We start from the raw sequence: 25,877 nt of genomic DNA, 5'->3' as shown, positions 1-25,877 counted from the left end.
TTGTGATTAATCTCTTTCATTCATAGATAAACAACTGAAAAATATGAATAAAAGGCACATGTTTAACTATGTCAAACCTTCATAGAACTTTATGAAACTTTGTCAGAAGCTGTTTTATGATGAATAGATAATGTCTGAAGCAAAATTTTGAAAATATATATTTTTTCCCCTTTATTTTACTGATGAATGGATTTTTTTTTTGCAGTTAACATTTAGATACAGTCTGGGGTTTAACATTTAAGACATCAATAACTTTGTCCTACCTTTATGGAATGTAAAGAAACTTGAACAGAAAATTTTCAAGAATTACCATCAGAAGAAAAAATCTATTTAAAAAAAAACAACATGTATTTTACTGATAAATGGACTTTGGCAGTCATCAGTGCACTTTTACACTGACATCAGCAATCAAAGGCGAGACACAGGGTTCTGCTGAGCCCTTAACAATTAAAAAAAAAAGGGTTATTGGTAAACTTGTTTGATAAACTAGCTTTAAGTAAGCTTCTATGTTTGTTCTATTAACAGATAGGAGTGATAGATTTTAGTTTATATTTAAAAGACAGTAGGCTACAGGATTCTTCACCAGACAATGACAGGTAAGATACATTTTAATACATTCTATCATCTAAGAATCATGTAGTGAATAATACATGGTCTGAAAACCTGTAAAAAATATATATATGGGTGTTTTTATTACTAGTACATGCTTTTTTTTTCGAAAAAGGCTGCTTGAATTTACCTACTTGCATAGCCCACACATAATGTTGAATTTCAGTTTAATTAGTTCACAGGAGAAATTGATTGATTGATTGTTGGTGTTAAACACCACTTTCAGCATTATTGGCTATATTGTGGTGGTCAGTTTTTATTGGTGGAGAAAGCCTGAGAGAACCATGACCTTTAAGAGAAAAACTGGCAATCCTAGTCAATTAAGACCTCAGTGTTGACTGGTTTGTGATACATTAGATGAACTTCTTAGACCATAGTCATTCTAATTCATTTTCAGCTTCTCAGCCAATAAGGCCCCCAGGAGATATTGAATGGCTAACTAAATACTTGTACTTTTAAGGTGTATCAAATATCTTTAAAATTGTATGATCATGTATGAACCTGGACTTTCATTGATTGATTTTTCTTTGTTTAACATCCATAGGCAAACATACCATGCATAACCAAAACAGATACAAATTAAATAGATAACAACAGTTAGGTGTGGGAATGTGGGTTGAGCAGGTTGAAGGGCAGGAAATTTGGACTGCCATTGGAAAAGGAGTATATTTAATAGGGCATGTCACCTGGGGACCCTTCTTAAGAGTTCTATAATGTGCTGAGACTTAAACCTCTCATTTGGAGTTCCTAAATTGGATTCTGATTTAAGTGTCAGATATATTGCAAACCATCTCTGATTTTCAGAATTAAATGTTGAATCTATGTATCCAATAAAACTTTGCAATTTTGGTTTGAAATATACCTTTTTTATGGTTTATACAGCCATAGAATGACAGTAAATTCAGTAAAATGTAGACATTATACAAAATCTTTATTATTTGACTTGTAAATGTTTTGAAAAAATAAAAAGCACAACCTTTATTTAAATATTTAAACAATAGGTGGATTTCATATTTTATCTAATTTAGCAAAAAACTAAATTTGGCAACACTTGTGCTGTATGTTAATTTTGTCAAAACGTTCTTAAAATTACCCCATTTTATTTTTCAGAATTGTTAATCTTGATATTTATTTATCATATGCCATGTTTCAGGGAAAAGGATTCCAAGATGGCTACAATACTTGATCAAAAGAATTACTTAGAAGAATTGAATAGACATTTGAAGTAAATATTTGTTTCTTTAGACCAAGTGAATCTGGAAAACTCCAATTCATCCCTGCTTGTTGAAAAGATGAATGCAGATTTTTTATTTTTCTTTGAACAATTTTTGAGACATGATATATTCATGGTCGGTTTGGATAAGTCAAAAAGCGGATTCTAGTTACGTGATGTCGGGCAGGAAAAAAAGATACCTCTTTTATGTAATCAACTCCTCCTACCAACCCAATTCCCTGAAATTTCACAGAAACATTGCACATATGTTGAAATTGTGTACCTGCTATTATAGAATTGTTTGAGGAATTTTTTCTCGTTTCACGCTTTTAAAAACTTAGTCATTTTGCAGCAAAATTTTCAAAATATGCAAAATGACTAAGTTATGTGTAATGAACACCACCTCCAATTTTCTACCCAGATCTTTGAAACTTCATAGAAACATAGCACACATGTTGAAGTTACACATTATTTGGAAATGTTTGAAGATTTTTTTCACGCTTCGAAAACTTAGTCATTTTTCTGTAAAGAATTTAAAAAAGCCATTTTATAAGCAAAATAAATTTATGATAAAGGTTTAGAATAAGGTACATTGTCTTTATACTCTTGAAGTCTAGTTATTGAACCATGATATTAAAAAATGTATTTCAGACTATATACACTGTTAAAACCTAAAAAATTATCAATGTTTTTGTAGTTAAAAATCATTCATAGAATTTTGAATATTCAAAATTGTATTTATTGTCAAACTGGACCGAATCTTTCACTTCTGAGTCAAAAACTACATATAATTGTTCATTTTCCATAAGGCACTGAGGATTTATTTCTCATTAGAAATTACACTGTAGAAACAGAAACTTTAACCATGAAATGACATTTTTTTTCAAATAAATGGTGACCATGCATATAACTAGTTTTAAGCTAAAAAATAATGTTGAACTTTAATATTTCAGTGCTACAGTAACAAATTTACAACAAAAAATGCAGGAAGCCATGACAACAAATGCTCTGATGAAAGAAGACCTAGCATTATCTAAAAATAACTTTCTAGCTATTCAAGAAGAGAATGAACAGTTGAAAAGTGATAGGGAAAATATTACAGAGGAACATACCAAACAAATAGAGGTAGGTAAGGTAGAACTATTCCATTCATACAAAAAAGGGATGTTTTTCAATACTAGTTGCAACTTCATAGTTGTATTAATGTGATAAGCTTAATCAGTGCATTAACACAAAGTACTGAATGAAATGATTCTGATGGATCTATATATAGGGTGTTTTATAAAAAATCTTACATTTAAAATTAATTACAAGAAATGTTCATTACATACAAGTATATACTATAAGAAGATGTGGTATGATTGCCAATATGAGACATATATCTACCAGAGACAAAAGGATGAGAATGTGAAATATCAATGGTGGCTATATTGCCTTCAACAATGAACAAAGCCAATACCATATAGTACCCTGGTAAGCAATAAAAGACATGACAAAATGTGACACAATTGAAATAACCAACAGACTTCTTATTGCTAAAAGCAACAAAAGAAAAAAAGAAATAAGACAGACAGCAACCAAGGACAACCACAGATATGTAGAAACTGAAAGTTCATAACACTATTACCTCTGATAGGACTTACATAGAATATCTTATACGTTTGATACCAATATCATATGATGATATCTTCTCAAAGGTTGATACTTTTTCTTAAGTTGAAAAGTTGTGATCAATTGAAAACATATTTTGTATGATTAGATGCTAAATAATTTGGTAGTGAGTTGTGCTTGAATACATGTGTATGTCTTATTTACATGCCAGCAAGCCTCAACTAGAAATATAAGTGTAAGTATTAGCTGTTGTCAAAATGTAACATGCAAGCACATATTTACAAAAGACAAATGGCTGCCTAAACTGAATCAGTTCCTTAAAGGACTCCTGAAGAAGCTAAGGTTTCTTATAAAAGATTATGTATAATATATAAATGGTTTTATAGATACTTATTTTGGAAATACCTCATTGAAAGAGATGAATAATTGCCAAAATGTAGCAGAAAAAAAATAATATTTTTTCATTACCGACCGAAAGTAATAATACCAATGTCCATTTTATTTTTGTAGAAATTAACCTAGATTTACAAATAAGAAATTTTAAGGCTGGAGAATTGTACAATTCCTTAAAAATTATTTGTAAATATTGCTTGAAATGTTTGAAAGGTTTGATGATTATCAAGTTCTCTTTTACATGGTCATTTTATTAACACTTACATATAAGCCAGCTGTTGATTGTTCACTGACCATTGGTATCTATGACTTATGATTCTAATATTTCATACTTATTAGATTAATTGGAAGCATGCTGAACAGTTTCATGCATATAGATAACTCTTTAAATATAAATGATTCAGAAAAGCAGCCATTTGTCTTTTGTTGCTTTATTTTCCCCAAAATGCATACTTGGGAATTATTTCGGCAAGTGTTTTTTGTGGATGTTTATTTTATATACTGAAAAATTATGAAAAATCATTTGAAATTTTTTTTTAATTCATCTATTTTTTTGTAGTGAAAATTGTTGCTTGCAGAAATAGTTTTCTACCAAAAAAAATCCCTATAAAACTGTCAAAAAACTTTCTGTTGCAATAAATTTTGTGTCACTAGGCTGCCAAACAAGATATTGAAGTAGAACGTGAGACATATCAGACATCACATACTGGCCTTGACAGCATGTATGGAGATTTAAAGTCTAAACTGGAGGAAGAAACCAAAATGAGACTGGTGAGATTATCTCCCTTACAGATTCACAAAAAAAAACACAGTTACCTCCCATGCTTTCATATAGCTTTATATACAATATTTTTTTTGCTTTAAGCAGTGTGTATCTTTCAGAGCAGAGCACAGTTAAGTCATACTTAATTACAAATTTAATCTTCATGTGTATATTTTCATTTATGATTTCAATAATATTTTGTGTTTGACATAAAGTTAAAATCTTTATTCACTAACTTTACAATTGTATGAAAAAGAGAAACATTCCATAGATTAAATCTAAAGGTTAAAAAACAAAATAGTTGAAAATCCTTTCGGGTTTATTTTACCAGGCTTTATAAGGCTTGTGGATTTCATATTTTTTTTTTTTACCAGTGCATTAGTCTATCAAAACTGTTGTTGCTGGGATAATAAACTTCAGTGCTATTTTAAGGAGAGAGATTTATACAATTAACTGGTATTTTCAACCACTTTTAATGGTGTTTCTAACCAATATTAACATTTTTTGGTGTAAATATTATCAATAACTCAATTAATTTTGAAATAATGAGATGTTTTTGTGATTATTATCATTCTAATAAATTTTGTCAGTTTAGAAAATTCAGGCATTACCAATTACTTTTTAGCTTGTGTTTTGACTTTAGAAATATGAACTTAATTCTGAAATTCTACAGCATGGCCATTTTTTTCATTAAGAATGAGCCTGAAATGAATAGACCGTTATACAAATACTAGATTATATCTATACTCCTACAATTAGTGTTGCATTCATCCCCAAATCCAAGTTTTACTAGGTTTGACTTTATGGTCAGTTTGACTTTATGGTCAGTTTGATTTATGGTTAGTAAGTTTTTCCAAGACAACTTGAACCCAAGGATATTAAAGTGTCGCTAAAGACTCAAACTAACCAAAATATTTGTTAAATAAAGAAACTGAGACTTTGCCTGGTTTTGATTTAAATTTACTTTAGTTAAAATTTGAAAATATTCAATTTGGTTATCTCAAAAATTTATGAATTATGAATATGTCCAATATTGTTAAATTAAATTTTAAATGTGACTTTTATTTTGACAGGATGTTGAAAAAGAATTGGAACTGCAAATAGGCATGAAGCAAGAAATGGAAATGGCGCTGAGGATTTTAGAGAAAGATATACATGAAAAACAGGATACCATGATCTCATTACGGAAACAGCTAGAGGAAATCAAAGCTATTAACTTAGAAATGTACCAAAAACTACAGGTAAAAGAATAGATAAAGAAATATTAATTGAAGGTCAAAGGATAGTAAAGATCAGTGTGCAAATTGGACAATATTTTTAACAAATGACAAATTCCCAGAATGACCTTGGCTTGACCTTCTTCCAAGAAATGTTATGAAATTAATGAAATCTAAGGTCTTTTGCAGAACAAATAGAGTATTTGATGATACAAATGTTGTACAAATAAAACTTCCTGTGATTTTGAGAACCAGGACATTGCTTGTTTTGACACAGTGCCATTAGTCTTAAAGGGCACAGTCCATAGAAATTAAAATAAGACCAGCCTCAATCCTTATTATGATATTTGGATACTACAATCACCTTGTCCTTCTGTCAAAAACTTCTACATGAAGAAGTGACTTAACATTTGGCCTGGAACTGAATCATGTTGTTGTAATGAATGGGTAATTTGCAGGTCTGATGTGCAGTCACTTTCTGTTTGACTAGATTGAATTTTTATTGTCTTCTCTACAATTATTGTTACAGAAATTGAGGCAGGATTCTTATCATGCTGTTGAAATGAAGTAAACTATTTGCACAAAGCTTCGTATTTCAAAAGGTAGAAGGGCTGGGTAATCAATTTCTTGTAAACTGGTGCCTTAATGTAGGAAGTTTTGCATTTATCTGTTATCATGATCTCATTTTCATTGTTAAGTATAGATAAACAAAATTATCACATGATTTTTTTTTCAGTTTTGTGAATGTTAGGACAACTCTATTTGGTATAAATTAGCACTGTATTAAAGGTAGATATGTTTGTCAGACAGGGTTCAACTGACCTTTACCTCATGTCATGATTCAGTTTTCAATGTTAAATTTAATTTGTGTGATTAGGTCCATATCATAGAAACAACTTATTGGTCTTCTACTTTTCATTTTAAGAATGATTGTTTAAGGTTAACATGTCCATCTGACATATTTTCATTATTCATTGGTCAAATTTACGTTTCATGATTAGGTCATTTTCTCAGATACTATAAGTAATAAATGATCTATATTTGGTGTAGAGAATGAGTCACACTTTTCTTGGAAACTTCTGCACACAATGACTTCATATTTGGTCAGCAGCTTAACAGTGATGAGTTGTAACATTTTCCTGTTTTGCTGAGACTATATGTTGAATAATATTTGAATTTTTGTCACACTTTTCTCAGAAACTACTCAACAGAATGCATTCATAATTGGTCAGACACCTACTTCCTGTTTTACTGAGGCTATATGTGATATAATCTTTAAATGTTTTATCTCACTTTTCTCTACTCAACAGAATGCATTCATATTTGGTCAGACACCTACTTCCTGTTTTCAGATACTTTGAATTTCAAGTGGGAGTATGCTAAGCATGATAGTGTGTGCATTCTTGTTAAATTGTTTTGGTTACGGGGTGTGATGTAACATGTCACTTATATTTTACATAGAATGAAGAACATTTTTTTTTGCCATGGTGTTGTCAGTTTTTCATCAACTTATGAGTTGTAATATCCCTTTGATATCTTCCGTCTCTCTTTTTAAACACTCCACAGGTTGTGAAACTTATAGCATCACTTGGTTTCCCTTGTCTGTTGTCTGGACAGTTGTCAAGCTTATATCATCACTTGGTTTCCCTTGTCTGTTGTCTGGACAGTTGTCAAGCTTATAGCATCACTTGGTTTCCCTTGTCTGTTGTCTGGACAGTTATGAAGCTTATAGCATCACTTGGTTTCCCTTGTCTGTTGTCTGGACAGTTGTCAAGCTTATAGCATCACTTGGTTTCCCTTTTCTGTTGTCTGGACAGTTGTCAAGCTTATAGCACCACTTGGTTTCCCTTTTCTGTTGTCTGGACAGTTGTCAAGCTTATAGCATCAATTGGTTTCCCTTGTCTGTTGTCTGGACAGTTATGAAGCTTATAGCATCACTTGGTTTCCCTTGTCTGTTGTCTGGACAGTTGTCAAGCTTATAGCATCACTTGGTTTCCCTTTTCTGTTGTCTGGACAGTTGTCAAGCTTATAGCACCACTTGGTTTCCCTTTTCTGTTGTCTGGACAGTTGTCAAGCTTATAGCATCACTTGGTTTCCCTTGTCTGTTGTCTGGACAGTTGTCAAGCTTATAGCATCACTTGGTTTCCCTTGTCTGTTGTCTGGACAGTTGTCAAGCTTATAGCATCACTTGGTTTCCCTTGTCTGTTGTCTGGACAGTTGTCAAGCTTATAGCATCACTTGGTTTCCCTTGTCTGTTGTCTGGACAGTTGTCAAGCTTATAGCATCACTTGGTTTCCCTTGTCTGTTGTCTGGACAGTTGTCAAGCTTATAGCATCACTTGGTTTCCCTTGTCTGTTGTCTGGACAGTTGTCAAGCTTATAGCATCACTTGGTTTCCCTTGTCTGTTGTCTGGACAGTTGTCAAGCTTATAGCATCACTTGGTTTCCCTTGTCTGTTGTCTGGACAGTTGTCAAGCTTATAGCATCACTTGGTTTCCCTTGTCTGTTGTCTGGACAGTTGTCAAGCTTATAGCATCACTTGGTTTCCCTTGTCTGTTGTCTGGACAGTTGTCAAGCTTATAGCATCACTTGGTTTCCCTTGTCTGTTGTCTGGACAGTTGTCAAGCTTATAGCATCACTTGGTTTCCCTTGTCTGTTGTCTGGACAGTTGTCAAGCTTATAGCATCACTTGGTTTCCCTTGTCTGTTGTCTGGACAGTTGTCAAGCTTATAGCATCACTTGGTTTCCCTTGTCTGTTGTCTGGACAGTTGTCAAGCTTATAGCATCACTTGGTTTCCCTTTTCTGTTGTCTGGACAGTTGTCAAGCTTATAGCATCACTTGGTTTCCCTTGTCTGTTGTCTGGACAGTTGTCAAGCTTATAGCATCACTTGGTTTCCCTTGTCTGTTGTCTGGACAGTTGTCAAGCTTATAGCATCACTTGGTTTCCCTTGTCTGTTGTCTGGACAGTTGTCAAGCTTATAGCATCACTTGGTTTCCCTTGTCTGTTGTCTGGACAGTTGTCAAGCTTATAGCATCACTTGGTTTCCCTTGTCTGTTGTCTGGACAGTTGTCAAGCTTATAGCATCACTTGGTTTCCCTTGTCTGTTGTCTGGACTGTTGTCAAGCTTATAGCATCACTTGGTTTCCCTTGTCTGTTGTCTGGACAGTTGTCAAGCTTATAGCATCACTTGGTTTCCCTTGTCTGTTGTCTGGACAGTTGTCAAGCTTATAGCATCACTTGGTTTCCCTTGTCTGTTGTCTGGACAGTTGTCAAGCTTATAGCATCACTTGGTTTCCCTTTTCTGTTGTCTGGACAGTTGTCAAGCTTATAGCATCACTTGGTTTCCCTTGTCTGTTGTCTGGACAGTTGACTGATTTTAATGTTACATGGAAGAAACAGTGCTGATTGAATTTCTGTTTATAAATATCAAAATACAACAAAATGAACTTACTGTTTGTTATACCCCCGATCCAAAGGAGTGGGTATACTGGTTTACCTCTATCCATTGGTCTGTTTGTCCCATGAAAATTTTGTAGCATTTTGTAAGGAAGTACATATCAGAGCTTACTGAAATTTGGTAACAAGCTTAATGTGAGTATGGTTTACAGTTTGATGTCTTTACACATTCTTTGCTCGTCAGCTTCATTTTTATCCATTACTTATCTTTTCTACACATTTTGTCAATGCATGAAATTTTCATTGCATTTTTCTAAGGAACTATGAATTGGAACTTCCTATGCTATACCATGTAAATGCATTTCTACAGTTATCGCTCATCATCTTTCTGTTTACAGAATACTTTAACATTCTTTCACATAATGGCCTTCTTTGAAATTTTCCTTGTATTTTTCTCAGGAATTATGAATTGGATCTTTCTGGAAATTTAGTATCAAGCTTTATGTAAGCATGCGTTACCATTGTAATGCATTTTAAAATCTATTGCTCATCAAGTACCTGTTTACTTACAACAGGAGGATAATCAGTGAACCCTAACTCAGAATTCATCTTGTTATACATTCTTTTATCCCTTATCTTTATCCAGAATGATCAGAGCCAAAAGTTTAGGAAAACAAAATTTGAATGAAAAAAAAAAAATTAAATGGATAACAGTTGATGTTTCCTTAAGCAGTTTCAAACTTAGGTTTTGTCTGGCCTGCAACAATAGTTGTGAGGTTTTGTCTGGCTTGCAACAATAGTTGTGAGGTTTTGTCTGGCCTGCAACAATAGTTGTGAGGTTTTGTCTGGCCTGCAACAATAGTTGTGAGGTTTTGTCTAGGCTGCAACAATAGTTGTGAGGTTTTGTCTGGCCTGCAACAATAGTTGTGAGGTTTTGTCTGGCCTGTAACAATAGTTGTGAGGTTTTGTCTGGCCTGCAACAATAGTTGTGAGGTTTTGTCTGGCCTGCAACAATAGTTGTGAGGTTTTGTCTGGCCTGCAACAATAGTTGTGAGGTTTTGTCTGGCCTGCAACAATAGTTGTGAGGTTTTGTCTGGCCTACAACAATAGTTGTGAGGTTTTGTCTGGCCTGCCACAATAGTTGTGAGGTTTTGTCTGGCCTGCCACAATAGTTGTGAGGTTTTGTCTGGCCTGCCACAATAGTTGTGAGGTTTTGTCTGGCCTGCCACAATAGTTGTGAGGTTTTGTCTGGCCTGGCCCAATAGTTTTGAGGTTTTGTCTGGCCTGCCACAATAGTTGTGAGGTTTTGTCTGGCCTGCCACAATAGTTGTGAGGTTTTGTCTGGCCTGCAACAATAGTTGTGAGGTTTTGTCTGGCCTGCAACAATAGCTGTGAGGTTTTGTTGTGAGGTTTTGTCTGGCCTGCCACAATAGTTGTGAGGTTTTGTCTGGCCTGCCACAATAGTTGTGAGGTTTTGTCTGGCCTGCCACAATAGTTGTGAGGTTTTGTCTGGCCTGCAACAATAGTTGTGAGGTTTTGTCTGGCCTGCCACAATAGTTGTGAGGTTTTGTCTGGCCTGCCACAATAGTTGTGAGGTTTTGTCTGGCCTGCAACAATAGTTGTGAGGTTTTGTCTGGCCTGCCACAATAGTTGTGAGGTTTTGTCTGGCCTGCCACAATAGTTGTGAGGTTTTGTCTGGCCTGCCACAATAGTTGTGAGGTTTTGTCTGGCCTGCCACAATAGTTGTGAGGTTTTGTCTGGCCTGCAACAATAGTTGTGGAGGCAAACATTAGTTATGATGTTTCTGGTGATGTTGACTGCAATTGTTAAAATTAAAAGTTACACTGATGAAACATTTGATAATAATCTTTATATGAAATTACTTGAATTTTGTCTCACATCAACAAAGTAGCAAGAGGCAGGACTTAGGTGTGATGTTTCTAGATTCGGCATCAGCAACTGTTTAAGTTTGTAATTAAGTCTGTTTATGGGGAATGACTAGTGATTTGTTATCAAGTTTAAGTTTGTGATTAGGTCAGTTTATGGGGAATGACTAGTGATTTGTTATCAAGTTTAAGTTTGTGATTAGGTCAGTTTATGGGGAATGACTAGTGATTTGTTATCAAGTTTAAGTTTGTGATTAGGTCAGTTTATGGTGAATGACTAGTGATTTGTTATCAAGTTTAAGTTTGTGTTTAGGTCAGTTTATGGTGAATGACTAGTGATTTGTTATCAAGTTTAAGTTTGTGATTTGGTCAGTTTATGGTGAATGACTAGTGATTTTTTATCAAGTTTAAGTTTGTGATTAGGTCAGTTTATGGTGAATGACTAGTGATTTGTTATCAAGTTTAAGTTTGTGATTAGGTCAGTTTATGGGGAATGACTAGTGATTTGTTATCAAGTTTAAGTTTGTGATTAGGTCAGTTTATGGGGAATGACTAGTGATTTGTTATCAAGTTTAAGTTTGTGATTATGTCAGTTTATGGTGAATGACTAGTGATTTGTTATCAAGTTTAAGTTTGTGATTAGGTCAGTTTATGGTGAATGACCAGTGATTTGTTATCAAGTTTAAGTTTGTGAATAGGTCAGTTTATGGGGAATGACTTGTGATTTGTTATCAAGTTTAAGTTTGTGATTTGGTCAGTTTATGGTGAATGACTAGTGATTTTTTATTCAATTGCTATTGGACTTCAGATTAAAGGTAATTTTTCACATTTCTCACACTAGCTCTAGTATGCTTGGATCAAAATACTGTAAACCAACTAATTTTCGCAAGTTTCATGAGAATTTAAAACTTGAATCTTTCCTTGTCTTTTTAACTACATCAAGTAAATTTAAAAATTGCAAAATTAAATTGCCGAAATTGGGGTAGAAAGGGTTTCATGCAAAATAAAGTATCTGCGAAAAGAAGTTGGTTTACAGTAATATAAACTTTACACTGTGTTAGGATAGGTGAATGTAAGCTACCTTTGGATTAAGAAAATTTTTCTGTTCTGAATGTTTCAGGGATATGGGATTTTTAACAGCAATTTTATAGGCAATATTGATATGCCTTGGGATATCTACATTTATTTTGTTTTTATGTTGCTCTTCTTTAACAATTCACTGTTTCAGAATCTAATGTATTGTTGGTAATATTTTGGTAACTATCAAATGGACATTTACCCTACAAATATTCTTCTTTGTTTTATTCTGTTTGGGAATATTTAATTAAATACTCATATGGAAGTTTTCTAGGCTTTCTAAACAAACAAGAGCAACATCTCTTCCCTAGGAGCAACCCTGCATATGGCAGGTGCATTTGACTCCAATCTTAATTGATTCGGATCGACAGTTTCTCTGCCCATTGTCTTGATTCTCTCACAGACACTCTGGTTTCCTCTACCCCTAAAACTACGATATAGCCAATAGCACTGAAAGTGGGGTTAAACAACAACAGTCAATCAATCACTTCTTATGAGCATCTGTTTGACTATATTGATTTATTAATTTACAACCATTTCTGATTTCGAATGTGCACCTCAAGGTGCATAGTTGAGATGTCATAAAAATATGAGTTTTGGTATTCTGTAAAACCTTGTTCAAGTCATCTCTTCCATTCAAAAATGTTTGTACCAAGTCATGATTATGACATGCAGTCACCATTTGTTCTCATGAGGATTTTTTTAAGGACTTTCCCCTTAAAGTAGCCAATATCTTTGGACATTGATTTATTAAAACATAATTTGAAATTCAGTACATTTTTTTTCCTTATCATCTTTGACAATATCAGATTACAAAAACAATAACATAAAATAAATGAAAATTAAACTAAAGATACTGTATCAAATAATGTCTTTAGTTAATTATACTGATGATACTGTATCAAATAATGTCTTTAGTTACTTAAACCATATAAAAAGTGTTAAATCTGCTGATATCATCATCTTGCTCTCCAATATCAGCTTAAAACTTCCTAAAAGATTTCATGCTCTAACAAAAGTGATAGAACAGGTGAGATATATAATATTTATAGATATGTTCATTTGTTAACGTACTGGTTCCCAAATATGATCTCTGTGTTTCATCTATGTCATAGAGACATAACTTGGGAATGTTACCAGTATAGAAAAACATGGTAGCACCTAAAATTTAATTCTTAGGAGGTCCAAAAGTGGAGGTAGGGGTAGTATAGAATTTTAGTATAAGTTTGAACTCTTAGAAGTTCAGGGCATATAAATGTTGAAAATATGCCGCACTGCCCTATATTTTGACCTTTGAATAAAATAGTAGTGCATATTAACTTTCCGTTCTGGGATATAATTTTTCACGAAACTTCATTGTAAAAGTGGCACAGTTTTAGCCGCAAAGGGAGTTCCTATGGGAAATTGCATTTTCTATATTTACAGAATTGCAACCTATAAAATAGTTGCAGAAAGGTTAAATATTAAAACAAAACAAAACATAACGTAACATATGTATTCTAATAGTGTTTCTAGTTTAATTGTAAAATACAAGAACATTGAAACAAAATATATAAATCTGCTGATATCCTCATCGTGCACTCCAATATCAGCTTTATACTTCCTAATAGATTTTATGCACTAACAAAAGTTTGTAATTGTCATATGAGAATGTGATTTATTCTTTCAGCACAATCTGACTTATGGTACTTGTATATCATCTCCTTTCTCCTGCAAAATAAAGATAAAGTGTTATTTCTACGATATGAAAATCAGAAAAGCTAAATTTCATGGAAAAATTGTCAAATTAAAGTAGTTTTCATTGTCATTGGTTTTGATTATTTGATTTATCACTGGTTAATTTTGCATTACCATTTATATGGCGCAACATGGATATGTTTTAAGGTTAAAGATTAGTTTGAAACATAGGGGGAGGAGGGTAAGTAGTTGCTTAGCATTTGATAGTGCTAGGGTTCAGGACTTTTCTTACTACACAGTACACTTTACAATCTCTAAAACAGGAAAAGTTTTTCAAATGTGAAGGGTAGCTAATGAAATTCTGGTTTTTGTCGAGCCTGCGACTTTTGTCGCAGAAAGCTCGACATAGGGATAGTGATCCAGGGGGCGGCGGCTACATCGGCGGCGGCGGCGGCGTTAGCTAACTTCTTAAAAGCTTTATATTTTAGAAGGTGGAAGGTCTGGATGCTTCATACTTTGTATATGGATGCCTCATGTTACGAAGTTTCCGTCAGTCACATGTCCAATGTCCTTGACCTCATTTTCATGGTTCAGTGACTACTTGAAAAAAAAGTTCAGATTTTTTGTAATGTTAGATTCTCTCTTATTATAAGTAATAGGATAACTATATTTGGTATGTGCGTACCTTGCAAGGTCCTCATGCCCGTCAGACAGTTTTCACTTGACCTCAACCTCATTTCATGGATCAGTGAACAAGGTTAAGTTTTGGTGGTCAAGTCCATATCTCAGATACTATAAGCAATAGGTCTTGTATATTCGGTGTATGGAAGGACTGTAAGGTGTACATGTCCAACTGGCAGGTGTCATCTGACCTTGATCTCATTTTCATGGTTCAGTGGTTATAGTTAAGTTTTTGTGTTTTGGTCTGTTTTTCTTATACTGTATGCCATAGGTCTACAATATTCGGTGTATGGAAGGATTGTAAGGTGTACATGTCTAGCGGGCAGGTGTCATCTGACCTTGACCTCATTTTCATGGTTCAGTGGTCAAAGTTAAGTTTTTGAGTTTTGGTCTTTTTTTCTAATACTATATGCAATAGCTCAACTATATTTGGTATGTGCGTACCTTGCAAGGTCCTCATGCCCGTCAGACAGTTTTCACTTGACCTCGACCTCATTTTATGGATCAGTGAACGAGGTTAAGTTTTGGTGGTCAAGTCCATATTTCAGATACTATAAGCAATAGGTCTTGTATATTCGGTGTATGGAAGGACTGTAAGGTGTACATGTCCAACTGGCAGGTGTCATCTGACCTTGACCTCATTTTCATGGTTCAGTGGTCAAAGTTAAGTTTTTTGAGTTTTGGTCTTTTTTTCTAATACTATATGCAATAGTTCAACTATATTTGGTGTATGGAAATATTTTATGATCTATTTGGCAGTCACGCAGGTTTTATTTGACCTTGACCTCATTTTCAAGGTTCATTGCTCAGTGTTAATTTTTTGTGTTTTGGTCTGTTTTTCTTAAACTATAAGCAATAGGTCAACTATATTTGTTGTATGGAAGAATTGTTAGCTGTACATGCCTGCCTAGCATGGTTCATCTGACCTTGACCTCATTTTCATGGTTCATTGGTCAATGTTTAGTTTACTTGGTTAATGTTAAGTTTATGTGACAGTTGTAATAAAGCTTTATATTTAGGACTATCAACATAATATCAATGATTAGTAAAGAAGGCGAGACATTTCAGCGTGTGCACTCTTGTTTTTTTAATCTGATCATGAAAAAATATTCTCTATTTATTTTAAAAAGCAAAATCTATAAGAATACTTAATAATTAAGAGAAAATAACGTTAGCTAATAAGTTCTAGTTAAGTTTCATCTGAACATTTTTGAAAGTGTAAAGCTTGTGCCATTCTGTAAAGTGAAATACTGTGAGGAAGAAAAGCCAGGATTTTCATGTTTATAACTCAGAAATGGAAAACTCACCATTGGAAAATATTCTACAGGTTCTTGAATGACTGATCTGGAACATTTCTGTAATCTGCGTGTTTCATTCTGAAGTAAAAATTAGGCATCAACGTGAGTAGCAAAGTCAGTTCATTTTTTGGCATAACACTGTAGATATATTTAAATTATAAATTCTCAGACACTTACTTTTCATGCTTATGTCTCAATTTACAGTTGTTTTGAGTTGAGTTTTTTTTCTTTTTTTTTTGGATTTTTTAATAGATATGTTGAATGTCATAGTTGTTTTGATTAATTGATCTTGAAACTAAAATTGGTTAGGTTGAAATGAGGTTAATTTAAGGTTGAAATATCAAAAAACTAGTGCAATCCAACCACATGTCTTGTCAATGGTTGTCTCAGGTCAGATCGGAAGGTTTTATTTACTTCAAGTATTTTTTTCATAGGTTTGAAATTATGTTTTGAGTTCTAAAACTTTCTAACACATATGTTGATTATAATAGTTGTTTTGATTTTAAGAATAAATGTTATTTATAGAATAACTAATCCACAAATGGATAATAGAAAACTATTTACATTGACTGAACAACAGAAGCATGAGTTAATTATCAGTATTGTTTGGTCACGAGTTGAACATTTTTTAATATTTGCAATTTTTTATTACACTGACCATGGATTTTTGTCAGATTATTTAGTGTGCATGTCATATGGGACATTCCCCCTTTTTATGTGACCCTTTCTTAATCGGTATACCTTAAATAAAAACTTACCTCTAATAATTTAGATATCATGGTCTTAACATATGGACTAAAACTACAGGGTGGTGATGATCTCTTTCCTGGGTTCCATCCATTGCTGAAGTGATAACTTTGTGATGTTGTATAACACAACAAACAAACTAAAGTTATTACAATAGCAGCTTTCATGTTACTTTATGCCCTATAATAAAAAGTAGTCATTATAAACTTATTAGTGTCATGGGTGTCTGAGCTGACATTATATATTATTTCCTCACATCAGGTGCAAAGTTATTAGTTTCATTCACTATGCATGCCATCTTGAAATTATTTCTTAACAAATATCTGTTCTAATTGGTTGTCTTATGATGTAGCTCTATTGGCTAGAATGAGATATAGAATTTGGAACATGTCCTGGATAGGAGAAAATATTTAATAAGGAAGATAAGGAATCAAATTACTGTATGGGTATTTAAGACCCGATTAACAATTATTGCTTCATGTTGACACGTAATTTATGATACTGCAAAGAACTCTGTACCTTTTTAGAAAGGTTAGACTTTTGAATAGTATACTGTCAGAATTAAGCATAATTTGGTGCCAATCGGGGTTGAAATCAACAAATGAATCATCAAGATTTTTTGTAAAAAATCAGATTATGATAAGTAAAATGATTATGATATTATATTAAATGAAAATTAATTGATATCAGTTCTAAAAAAGTCTATATGTTTACAGTAATGGTTTTAATTACTGTATATTTGCAAGAAGAAATATGTTGCTTTTCTGAATTGTCCAGTTTAAGATTATGGGCCATCTTAGAGATCAAATGTTTTACATTGTAAAAGATTTTTTACTGAAAATTTTATTCAACTTATTTAATATAAATGCAGTATATATTTGCATTAATTCCTTTTAAGATAAAGGTGTCTATATTTTTAAATTGACGTTTTCATTTTTAAATTCAAAGGATTTTCTATTAATGGTTAGATTAAACAGGCATAAGCTGTCAAATTCATGTTCATCAATTTGACTTAAATTCTCATATTTGATATATAACATACTAAAACTATATCCAAATTATAAAAAGTCTGAAATAAACAATTTAGGATGCATGGACTCAATAATATGTATCAGCATTATGTGTGTATTTTAGTCTAGACGCCATCTAAATTACCATCGAGGTGACCTCCGAAGACTGCCGAAGGTCATATAACCCAATATAAACATAAACATAAATATAGATATAAAATAGATAGCGAACACATGCAATTGAATTTTTCTAGGTCTGTTTGATTTCATATAGGTTTAAAAAGGTACTAATCATCATTTTTACCTGTATAAGAATGAGTTTTTGGGTATCGAATCAGTCAACCAAATGGGTTACCATTGTTTCACTTTCAATGTTGACATTCTTTTCCTTTTAATAGCGGAACATACCTAGTTTATACGTAGTCAATGAGGTCGAATTATTCACTTGCAAGTGAATAATTCATCAGCGATGTTTCTTAGCTTATTTTGACAAAATTGAACCAAACTGGCTGCTAAAAGCGAATTATTATTTCACTATTTCACTTTCATTAATGGTTGAACAAAAAAAATCATTTTTTTTGTTCAATCTCATACCTAATGCCCTTTTAAACCAATCATTTATTATTGACTCAGCCTTTGTTTGCTTTGTATCACGAAAACAAGATCTGTGACTACAAATTTTATATTTTTATTTAAAGGTATTTTAAAATTAAAGTCTCCTCCTCAAATTCTATTGTTCATTTTGTTTCTCATTAGTATGATTTTTAAAAATTATAACAGTTTATTTTTCTAACCCAACCTGTACTTTAGAACAATTTTAATAGCTTACCTAATATTTCTGTAATTGTTTAAATAGCCTCCCAAAAAAGTAGTGATCCTCAAAGGATGAAGATGACCATAAAAAATCCATCAGTTAAACAAAAAAATTTTATCGAAATATTAACCAAAAAATAGATGCAGGAATCCAGCTTTCCTCCTAATAATTAGATCGGTGAAATATTATTAACAGTAGGAGTTATTTCGAAAGTAAATTAGTAACGCATTTTATCTTTTTCAAATTAGTGACATAAATTTTCTGTGTTGATGCATAAAAATTGAAAATTTCAATAATATTTCCATATATATAATGTGAAAAATATGTTATTTACAAAATAATTGTTGTTAATGGCTGAAATTCATATTTATCTTTGGTTTGAATTGAAAAAACTATTGAAAAAAATATACTTCATATATTAGGAAAAAAAACGTCAATTTAAGATCTTAGTAGAAATTTTAGACTTACCCTTATTGTAGATTCACAAGTAATAAAGGAAGAGTCATAACAAAGGTGTTTATTTTATAAGATTAATTATAAGTAGGCATCGATACCACCTGCTAGCATATTGATAGATGATTCAAGAAATTGTAAGACTGCTGTCCTCCAGTCAAATCAATTAAATATTTATAATTATTATTGTTTAAGTATAATTAGAAATTTCTTTTGTTTTGTGGTCTAACCAATAAAGCACGTTTTACAGACTGATGTACCCTGAAGGCGTGAAGTGCTTGACTGAAAACGAACGGAATAATTTCCTTCAAGGTGACATAAGTATAGGACTGTCAGGTTCTTAAGGAAATCTCCCACGCTCTCATTCATCAAGATTTCCTTACTGATGATGTTTGAAGAACTTTGAAAAATTCATTACCCTATCTCATGGCAAAATATGATACTGTCTGCCTGAAATAATACTTTAAGGAACTTGATTATTGTCGCCAAAAACAATCTATGCAATTTAAAACATTACATTTCCCAATGCTTAGAGCATCTAAGAAATGTTTTAAAACTTTGTTTTTAGGAAAAAGAATGAAAATGCCTACTTCTTGTAGACGGTATAAGTACCAGGAAATGATTTTATACAGATTTATTGAATGTGTCATGTTTATTATGTAAAACATGATCATGATATCAATGATTTTGTTGATTAGATACATAAGTATGCAGTTATGCCATTGAACATATTTTAACTTCATTTTTCCACAGAATTTCTTCTTGGTTAAATGAATGATGTACAATATATCTTTTTTCATAACATTGACAGAGTCTTTAAGTCTTTTAATATAACAACAAAAAAGAGGGTCATTAGTGCTGTGCCATTTGTGACCTGCTATTTTTTATGTATTATGAGGACCAGTATCCCTCTGTTATGATTAACTTCTCAGTTGTAGAATTCTTCACTTGATGTCATTATGTACAAAACACTTACTGCTTTTTACACTTTTTATGCATATTGGATTTTGTGGTAGGGATGAGCAGCTGAGACATCCAGTTCCATTTTCATATACATGTATTTTGAATTTATGACTTGGGTTTTAATTGCATTTGTTAAAAATACGAAATATTTCAGATATGATCATCAATTTTCTCATATATTTAATTGAAATTTCTTAACCTTATCATATATTATCATCAAGCTTAAAGTATAGTGACCTATTTCATCGACTCATTCCTACCACTCATTACCTATATATATATATAGTTAGTTACTTAAATGGTTGATTATTCAATTAGTCCATACAATTGTTTATTGATTATGCAGCCTAAATTTTTGTCTGGTGATAGTGATCGGGATTAATTATTGTTGCAGTTATTTTTGTACCAAAATGGAAACTTTTGTTAGTTGAAGTAATATTAATTAAGCGTGATAGCGGAAAAAATAATGACATAAAAAGTTACATGTAAAAGAGAGAAGAAGGATACCAAAGGGACATTCAAACTGACGGGTTCAAACAGAACGAGAAAACTATGCACCTTACAATCAGCATGACTTTATCACATAACAATATGAATACTAAAAATCCAGGCTAAAAATAAGGCATAGGTACTTTAATTCAGTCACGGACCCGGGATGTTGATAATTAACCCTGACTTAAATGTTTGATTTCTTTGACAGATTTATTTTATTGCTATTACTCCATGGCTTTTTTCTTAAATTCACAAGTGTGGCATGATCTTCAGTTTGCAAAGAATTCCACTCAAAACCATGCTAGGGGTCGTCTTAAACTTGCAGTGAGGTGAGAGTTTTTGCTCTGTGTTGAAGGCCTCACTGTGACTTAGATGAAGAACAGCAATAAAAGCTCTGTTACTTTGCTTATTGTTTTTTCTGCTGTGCATGTACTGACTTTGTGTCATGGATGGATATTCCATGTCCTTTCGTTTCAATTATGTAATGCTAAAACACAATTAGCACTGCCTTGTGATGAATCGGAATCATCTCTTACTATTAATAATTACTACATTTCCTATTCCATTCCATAATAACATTACCAAACTATATTCCATTTGGACATTTGATTGATCATTATTGATTTTGTGCTTAGAAATGAATGATGAGATGGATCATCTGTCCCTTTACAGCAGATGTTTTTTTTTATAGTATTAGTTGTTGACTTATCAATTGGTATTGTCATTTTTCTAATTTTGGTACAAGAGTGTATTTTCATAAGACATTTAAACCTTGTCTATTTTTAAGATTCTTCTAAATGATTTCTTCTGCCAAATTCAAATGGATCATCAATAAAATCAAGAACTCAACAAAATAAAGGAGCTTTTCTCACAAAATGTTTTATAATTAAAATGGATTGTAAGTTATACTTAAATCTTCATAACTTTTGATGAGTAAAACCCATACTGCACAGCAAGCTATAAAAGGCCTGAAAATGACAAATGTGAAACAATTCAAAGGAGAAAACCAACGGCTTGATTTACATGTGTGTTCAAAACAATAAGCGAAAAACAGTATTCTTTTTTCAGATGTATTCATGTGATAAGAATGCTGATGCTAACGGTTTCAAAGTATATAAATTTGTTAATTAAGGGGCTTTGAGCATTTCCTGAAATTGCTGTACAAATAACTCCACATTTTTATAACATCTAAATTATGTGGAAATTAAATCAGGATTAACATGGATTTGATCAAATAGTATATAATGTTATTTTTCAGGTTAAAAATAAAAGATTTTTGCTCTACATAATGCTTACTATAGAAATTATTTTTTTTGTATTTGAATTTATCTATTCTTTCAATAAAATAATAAGTCTATCGACAAGTTTGAATAGCCTTGAAGAGATTATCATATTTCTAGTAATTGTTCACAGAGAAAAATTTTCAGCTTCAATTTCAAAAGACAGATTGCTTTGCTGCGATTTTCATCCCAATTGACTCAAATTTTTCTTTAAGTTGTCATTGATATCCTTTTGATATTGTCTCATTTATTTAGTCATATAGTGTGATCTAAGAAATACAATAAAGCTGGTAAAGCTGTCATTTTTTTCATGTATGTAGTAAATTAAATAGTTTAAGTAATTTAAATTTAGAATTTAAAAAATCTGTATAAAGTTTGAACTAAACAAAAGAACAATGTCTGTGAAAAAAAAAAATTAAAAACAACAATCAAAGTACAATAATATCTTGAAATTTGAACATCATTATAACTTGTCAAGTCTGGTGCCTGTGTAGATTTTCTGTGTACTTTTATGTGTTGTCCTATCTATTAATACACCAGTCTGTTTTGGAAAAACATTTGGTTTAAAAAACTAACTTCATAGTTCCTGAAAAGGTCATGTCTCTCAAGGTCTTTTGTATTGAGATTTAATTGTTTACCTGAATAAGTATTTACACTTCTTAAAAATTTTTATCTTTAAAATGTCTGATGCTTCTTGTGTCATATTCAATATATAGGATTGGCTCCTTAACAGAAAAGCTTTTCAAAAGTAAATGAAAGCACCTTCTTACCCCACTTCAAAACTTTTGAAAATTGTATTATTGCTCATATTACAAATGGAGACTAAGTTAGGCTTGCCTGAGATGATATATCATGATGATGTGTATGTTTGTATATTTGTCACTGATTCATGTGTTGCTGGGGAGCATGGGTATTTTCTTGAAACAAACAAGTTTATTTCAACTAAACTATTTTTTTTTCCAATATAAACATAGAAAAACAAGAATTTGTTTTTAGAGCTAATTTCCTAAAGCTTGTAGATTAAGATTTGGTTGGCTTGCTTGCTTTGTTTGTGTAAATGTTTGCTCAAGCATTATAATTAAGATTGACATCTGCAAAAAATATAAATAGGCAGTCAGTTAAACCTGCATACATTATAGTTAAATTTGATCAATTGATAAACAGGTTTAATTCTGCCTATTTATATTGTTTGCAGATGTCAATCTTAATTACAATGCTTGAGCAAAAATTTATACAAACAAAGCAAGCATTAAGCCAACCAAAGTCTTAATCTACAAGCATTAGGAAAATAGCTCTAATAATTTTTTTTATCTAATTTTCATTAGGAACAAACTATTTTTTCTTCCATTCTAATACAAATTATTTTTTTTTTTTAAATTCAGAATCAAACAATCTATTTAAAAAAAAAACATGCCCCCTTCCCTACACACACACATAAATAGACGTTAATCTTGACAAAATTAGAACTATTGGATCATATATTACCTTTCCATACAAGAGATTTATAATTACCTTATTCTGACAGTTCTAGATCAACGTAATGTTTAAAATATTTACTTTGGTAATAAGAGAAGCTTTGGTTTAATACCTGTTTTAGGAAAAGAAATTTCTCAAAATACTTGACAAGATGACAAAATGATTCTATTATCATTTGCATAAATAGAACTACCTGAATGCGATTGGTGTGTTATAATTTTTAATTTGGTTTACGCTTTGCCAAAACTACTTTCGTAACCTAAGTAAACACAACACTATGTTGATTTTGCTGTGATATATTCATGCACAATACACAAGATTCCAAGAAAGTTCCAAAAATTCCAACATGATAGCTAGGTTTTGGCAAGAATAAAACATTGCATTTTTAATTTTTAATAAAGATGTTTCTCAGCAGCATTTCCTAAAAGCACAATAATAATCCCATATTAATTAGATATAAGAAGATGTGGTATGAGTGCCAATGAGACAACTCTCCATCCAATAGATATAAGAAGATGTGGTATGAGTGCCAATGAGACAACTCTCCATCCAATGTTCATTCTTCGATAATCACAATGAAAAATGCATGCAAATATTTCTGAATTTACAGTATTTAACATTTTTTATGATTTTTTTTTCAGAACTGTGATCAGTCATTAAAGCATAAAACAGAACTGGTAACCAAGCTAGAAGAGAAAACTAATCAACTAGTCCAAACCTTAAAAGATATGGAGAAAAGGTTAGCAGAAATTTTCAACTCCATTATTTGCTGTTAGAATCAACATTTATTCGTGGGGTTACAATTTTCATGCAGTTTGTATTGTCAATGAAAACTGCCAACTTGAAAGCTCGGCAAGTGGAGAAGGAGGTATGAAAAAAGAGACATTTTATTTGATCTCTGAATTTGCGTGGTTGAAAAAAATGCCACAAGCCCTGAGGCAAATACAGACAGTATAAAAATACCAATAAGTAAAAGTTGAGTTCCATTAATTCCCAAACCAAATCAATCTAATTAAAATACAGATCCTGTATCCAAGCTAAGCTTACAAAGATCTGAAAACACTTCATTCTACTTTCTGTTTTAACGACTTTTCTGTATCCTCCATATTTTTCTGACTAATTAGATATAAGAAGATGTGGTATGAGTGCCAATGAGACAACTCTCCATCCAAGTCACAATTTATAAAAGTAACCCATTATAGGTCAAAGTACGGTCTTCAACTCGGAGCCTTGGCTCACACCGCACAGCAAGCTATAAAGGGCCCCAAAAATTACTAGTGTCAAACCATTCAAACAGGAAAACCATCTGTCTAATCTATATAAAAAACGAGAAACGAGAAACACTTATGAACCACATCAACAAACGACAACTACTGAACATCAGATTCCTGACTTAGGACAGGTGCAAACAATTGCAGTGGGTTTAAACGTTTTAATGGTACCAAACCTTCACCCTTATCTGAAACAATAGTGTAACATCACAACATAGAAAGACACACTATAAAATATCAATTGAAATGGCTTAACTCAATCAAAAGACATATTAACACAAGTGAACATACACTGAACAAATAAATTTGATCTATGATACAATGTAAATACAAAATCATTAAAATAAGGGATGAATAATTAAAGTAATAGTATTATACCGCTGTGAAATGTTAAACAATTTCAGAAAAACAACAATAACCTTAAACAAAAATCCGCCATTTACAATAATATTATACACAGGTAAATGAAAATAATTGTGTTGTTAGGTATACAGTTTAAAAGGAGAAAGGAAATATTTTTACAAAATAAATAATTTTGATGTTCATAGTTTGAAGAAGTGAAAATTTATAGTAATACCAAACACGTGTCAAAGCTGGTATATAGACCAGATATAACCCTGAATAAGTAAACATTAAATAACAAAAAAGCTTGACTTGTACAATGCCAAAAATAAATGTATCGACAGGTAGTAGGATAGTTAGGAGTTTAACTCTTAATAGATAAAAATGAAGGTGGGTGTGTCTTTATACATCCCGTTTAAAAAGAATACAAATTTAGTTATGTTTTAATTTGCTGATGACAAAATCAATATTAGTGCCAATGTAAACTATATTCAAAGATCTAATTACAACATTGGTAAGATAACCTTTACTAATAAGTTTGTTTAAAGGTTCGATGAGTTTACACGGATCACATAGTAATTTCCGCACTTTTAGTACAATATTACTGTAAAATTTAGGATGTGAAATACCGTTTTTAATAAGTTTGCTACAGGTACAGCCAAATTTACTAATCAAATCTTTGTATCTATGAAAGAATTTAGTAAAAGTTTTAAGTAATTTATGGTAATGAAATCCCTGACTTAATAATTTACCAGTGATGCATTGATTATGTTCGTTAAAATCTATGACATCACTACACACAAGGGCATAATGAACAAGTTGGGATATATAAACACCGTATGATGGAGCCAAAGGAACACTGCCTTCTAAAAAAGGAAAATTAACAATAAGGAATGAAAAAATCGTCCCTTTTATCGTAAATTTTAGTATGGAGTTTCCCTTTAGAAATTGAAATGTCTAAATCTAGAAAAGGACAGCTACTGCTGTTTATGTTAGATTTAGTTAAAAGTAAGTTCTTTTGGGTAAATTTCGGTAGTATATTTAGAGAACTCAGGATTATTTAACGAAAAAATATCATCCAACTAACGGTAGGTATTGTTGAATGTATCAACCAATGTAACAATGACGTGTCTTTACTGAGTTAGGTCATAAACTGATATTCATAGCAATACAGGAATAAATTTGCTATTAAAGGGGCGAGTTAGTG

General features: G+C 32.0%; 2 protein-coding genes across 7 annotated transcripts in view; one reads left to right on the top strand and one right to left on the bottom strand.

Moving 5' to 3' along the window:
• Window positions 1-25,877, top strand: part of LOC127708836 (RUN and FYVE domain-containing protein 2-like) — a 102,542-nt gene that overhangs the window by 46,506 nt on the left and 30,159 nt on the right. For 2 of the 3 annotated variants that reach the window (XR_007985405.1, XM_052213980.1), the window contains exons 6-11: window positions 526-596; window positions 1,763-1,834; window positions 2,776-2,947; window positions 4,481-4,597; window positions 5,663-5,830; window positions 23,699-23,796. Coding sequence is in view for 2 of the 3 variants with exons in the window: in XM_052213980.1 (XP_052069940.1) it covers window positions 526-596; window positions 1,763-1,834; window positions 2,776-2,947; window positions 4,481-4,597; window positions 5,663-5,830; window positions 23,699-23,796 (698 nt within the window). In the remaining variant the exon portion in view is untranslated. Of the gene's footprint in view, window positions 1-525; window positions 597-1,762; window positions 1,835-2,775; window positions 2,948-3,644; window positions 3,669-4,480; window positions 4,598-5,662; window positions 5,831-23,698; window positions 23,797-25,877 lie in introns of all 3 variants that reach the window. The other variant, XM_052213981.1, reaches the window with a different exon arrangement.
• The window catches only part of LOC127708838 (prepro-gonadotropin-releasing hormone-like protein), a 46,379-nt gene continuing 34,149 nt past the window's right edge, over window positions 13,648-25,877 (bottom strand). For 3 of the 4 annotated variants that reach the window (XM_052213985.1, XM_052213986.1, XM_052213987.1), the window contains 3 exons: window positions 16,581-16,749; window positions 15,832-15,900; window positions 13,648-13,876 (listed from right to left, as the gene is read on the bottom strand). In XM_052213985.1, the coding sequence (XP_052069945.1) occupies window positions 13,847-13,876; window positions 15,832-15,900; window positions 16,581-16,736 (255 nt within the window). In that variant the 5' untranslated portion in view covers window positions 16,737-16,749 and the 3' untranslated portion in view covers window positions 13,648-13,846. Of the gene's footprint in view, window positions 13,877-15,831; window positions 15,901-16,580; window positions 16,750-18,861; window positions 18,880-25,877 lie in introns of those variants that run through there. The other variant, XM_052213988.1, reaches the window with a different exon arrangement.

This window comes from Mytilus californianus, unplaced genomic scaffold, assembly GCF_021869535.1.
Source record: "Mytilus californianus isolate M0D057914Y unplaced genomic scaffold, xbMytCali1.0.p SCAF_7, whole genome shotgun sequence".
Taxonomy (NCBI): Eukaryota; Metazoa; Mollusca; class Bivalvia; order Mytilida; family Mytilidae; genus Mytilus; species Mytilus californianus.
Note: the sequence above shows the minus strand (reverse complement) of the source record. Positions and strands in the feature narration are given on the sequence as shown.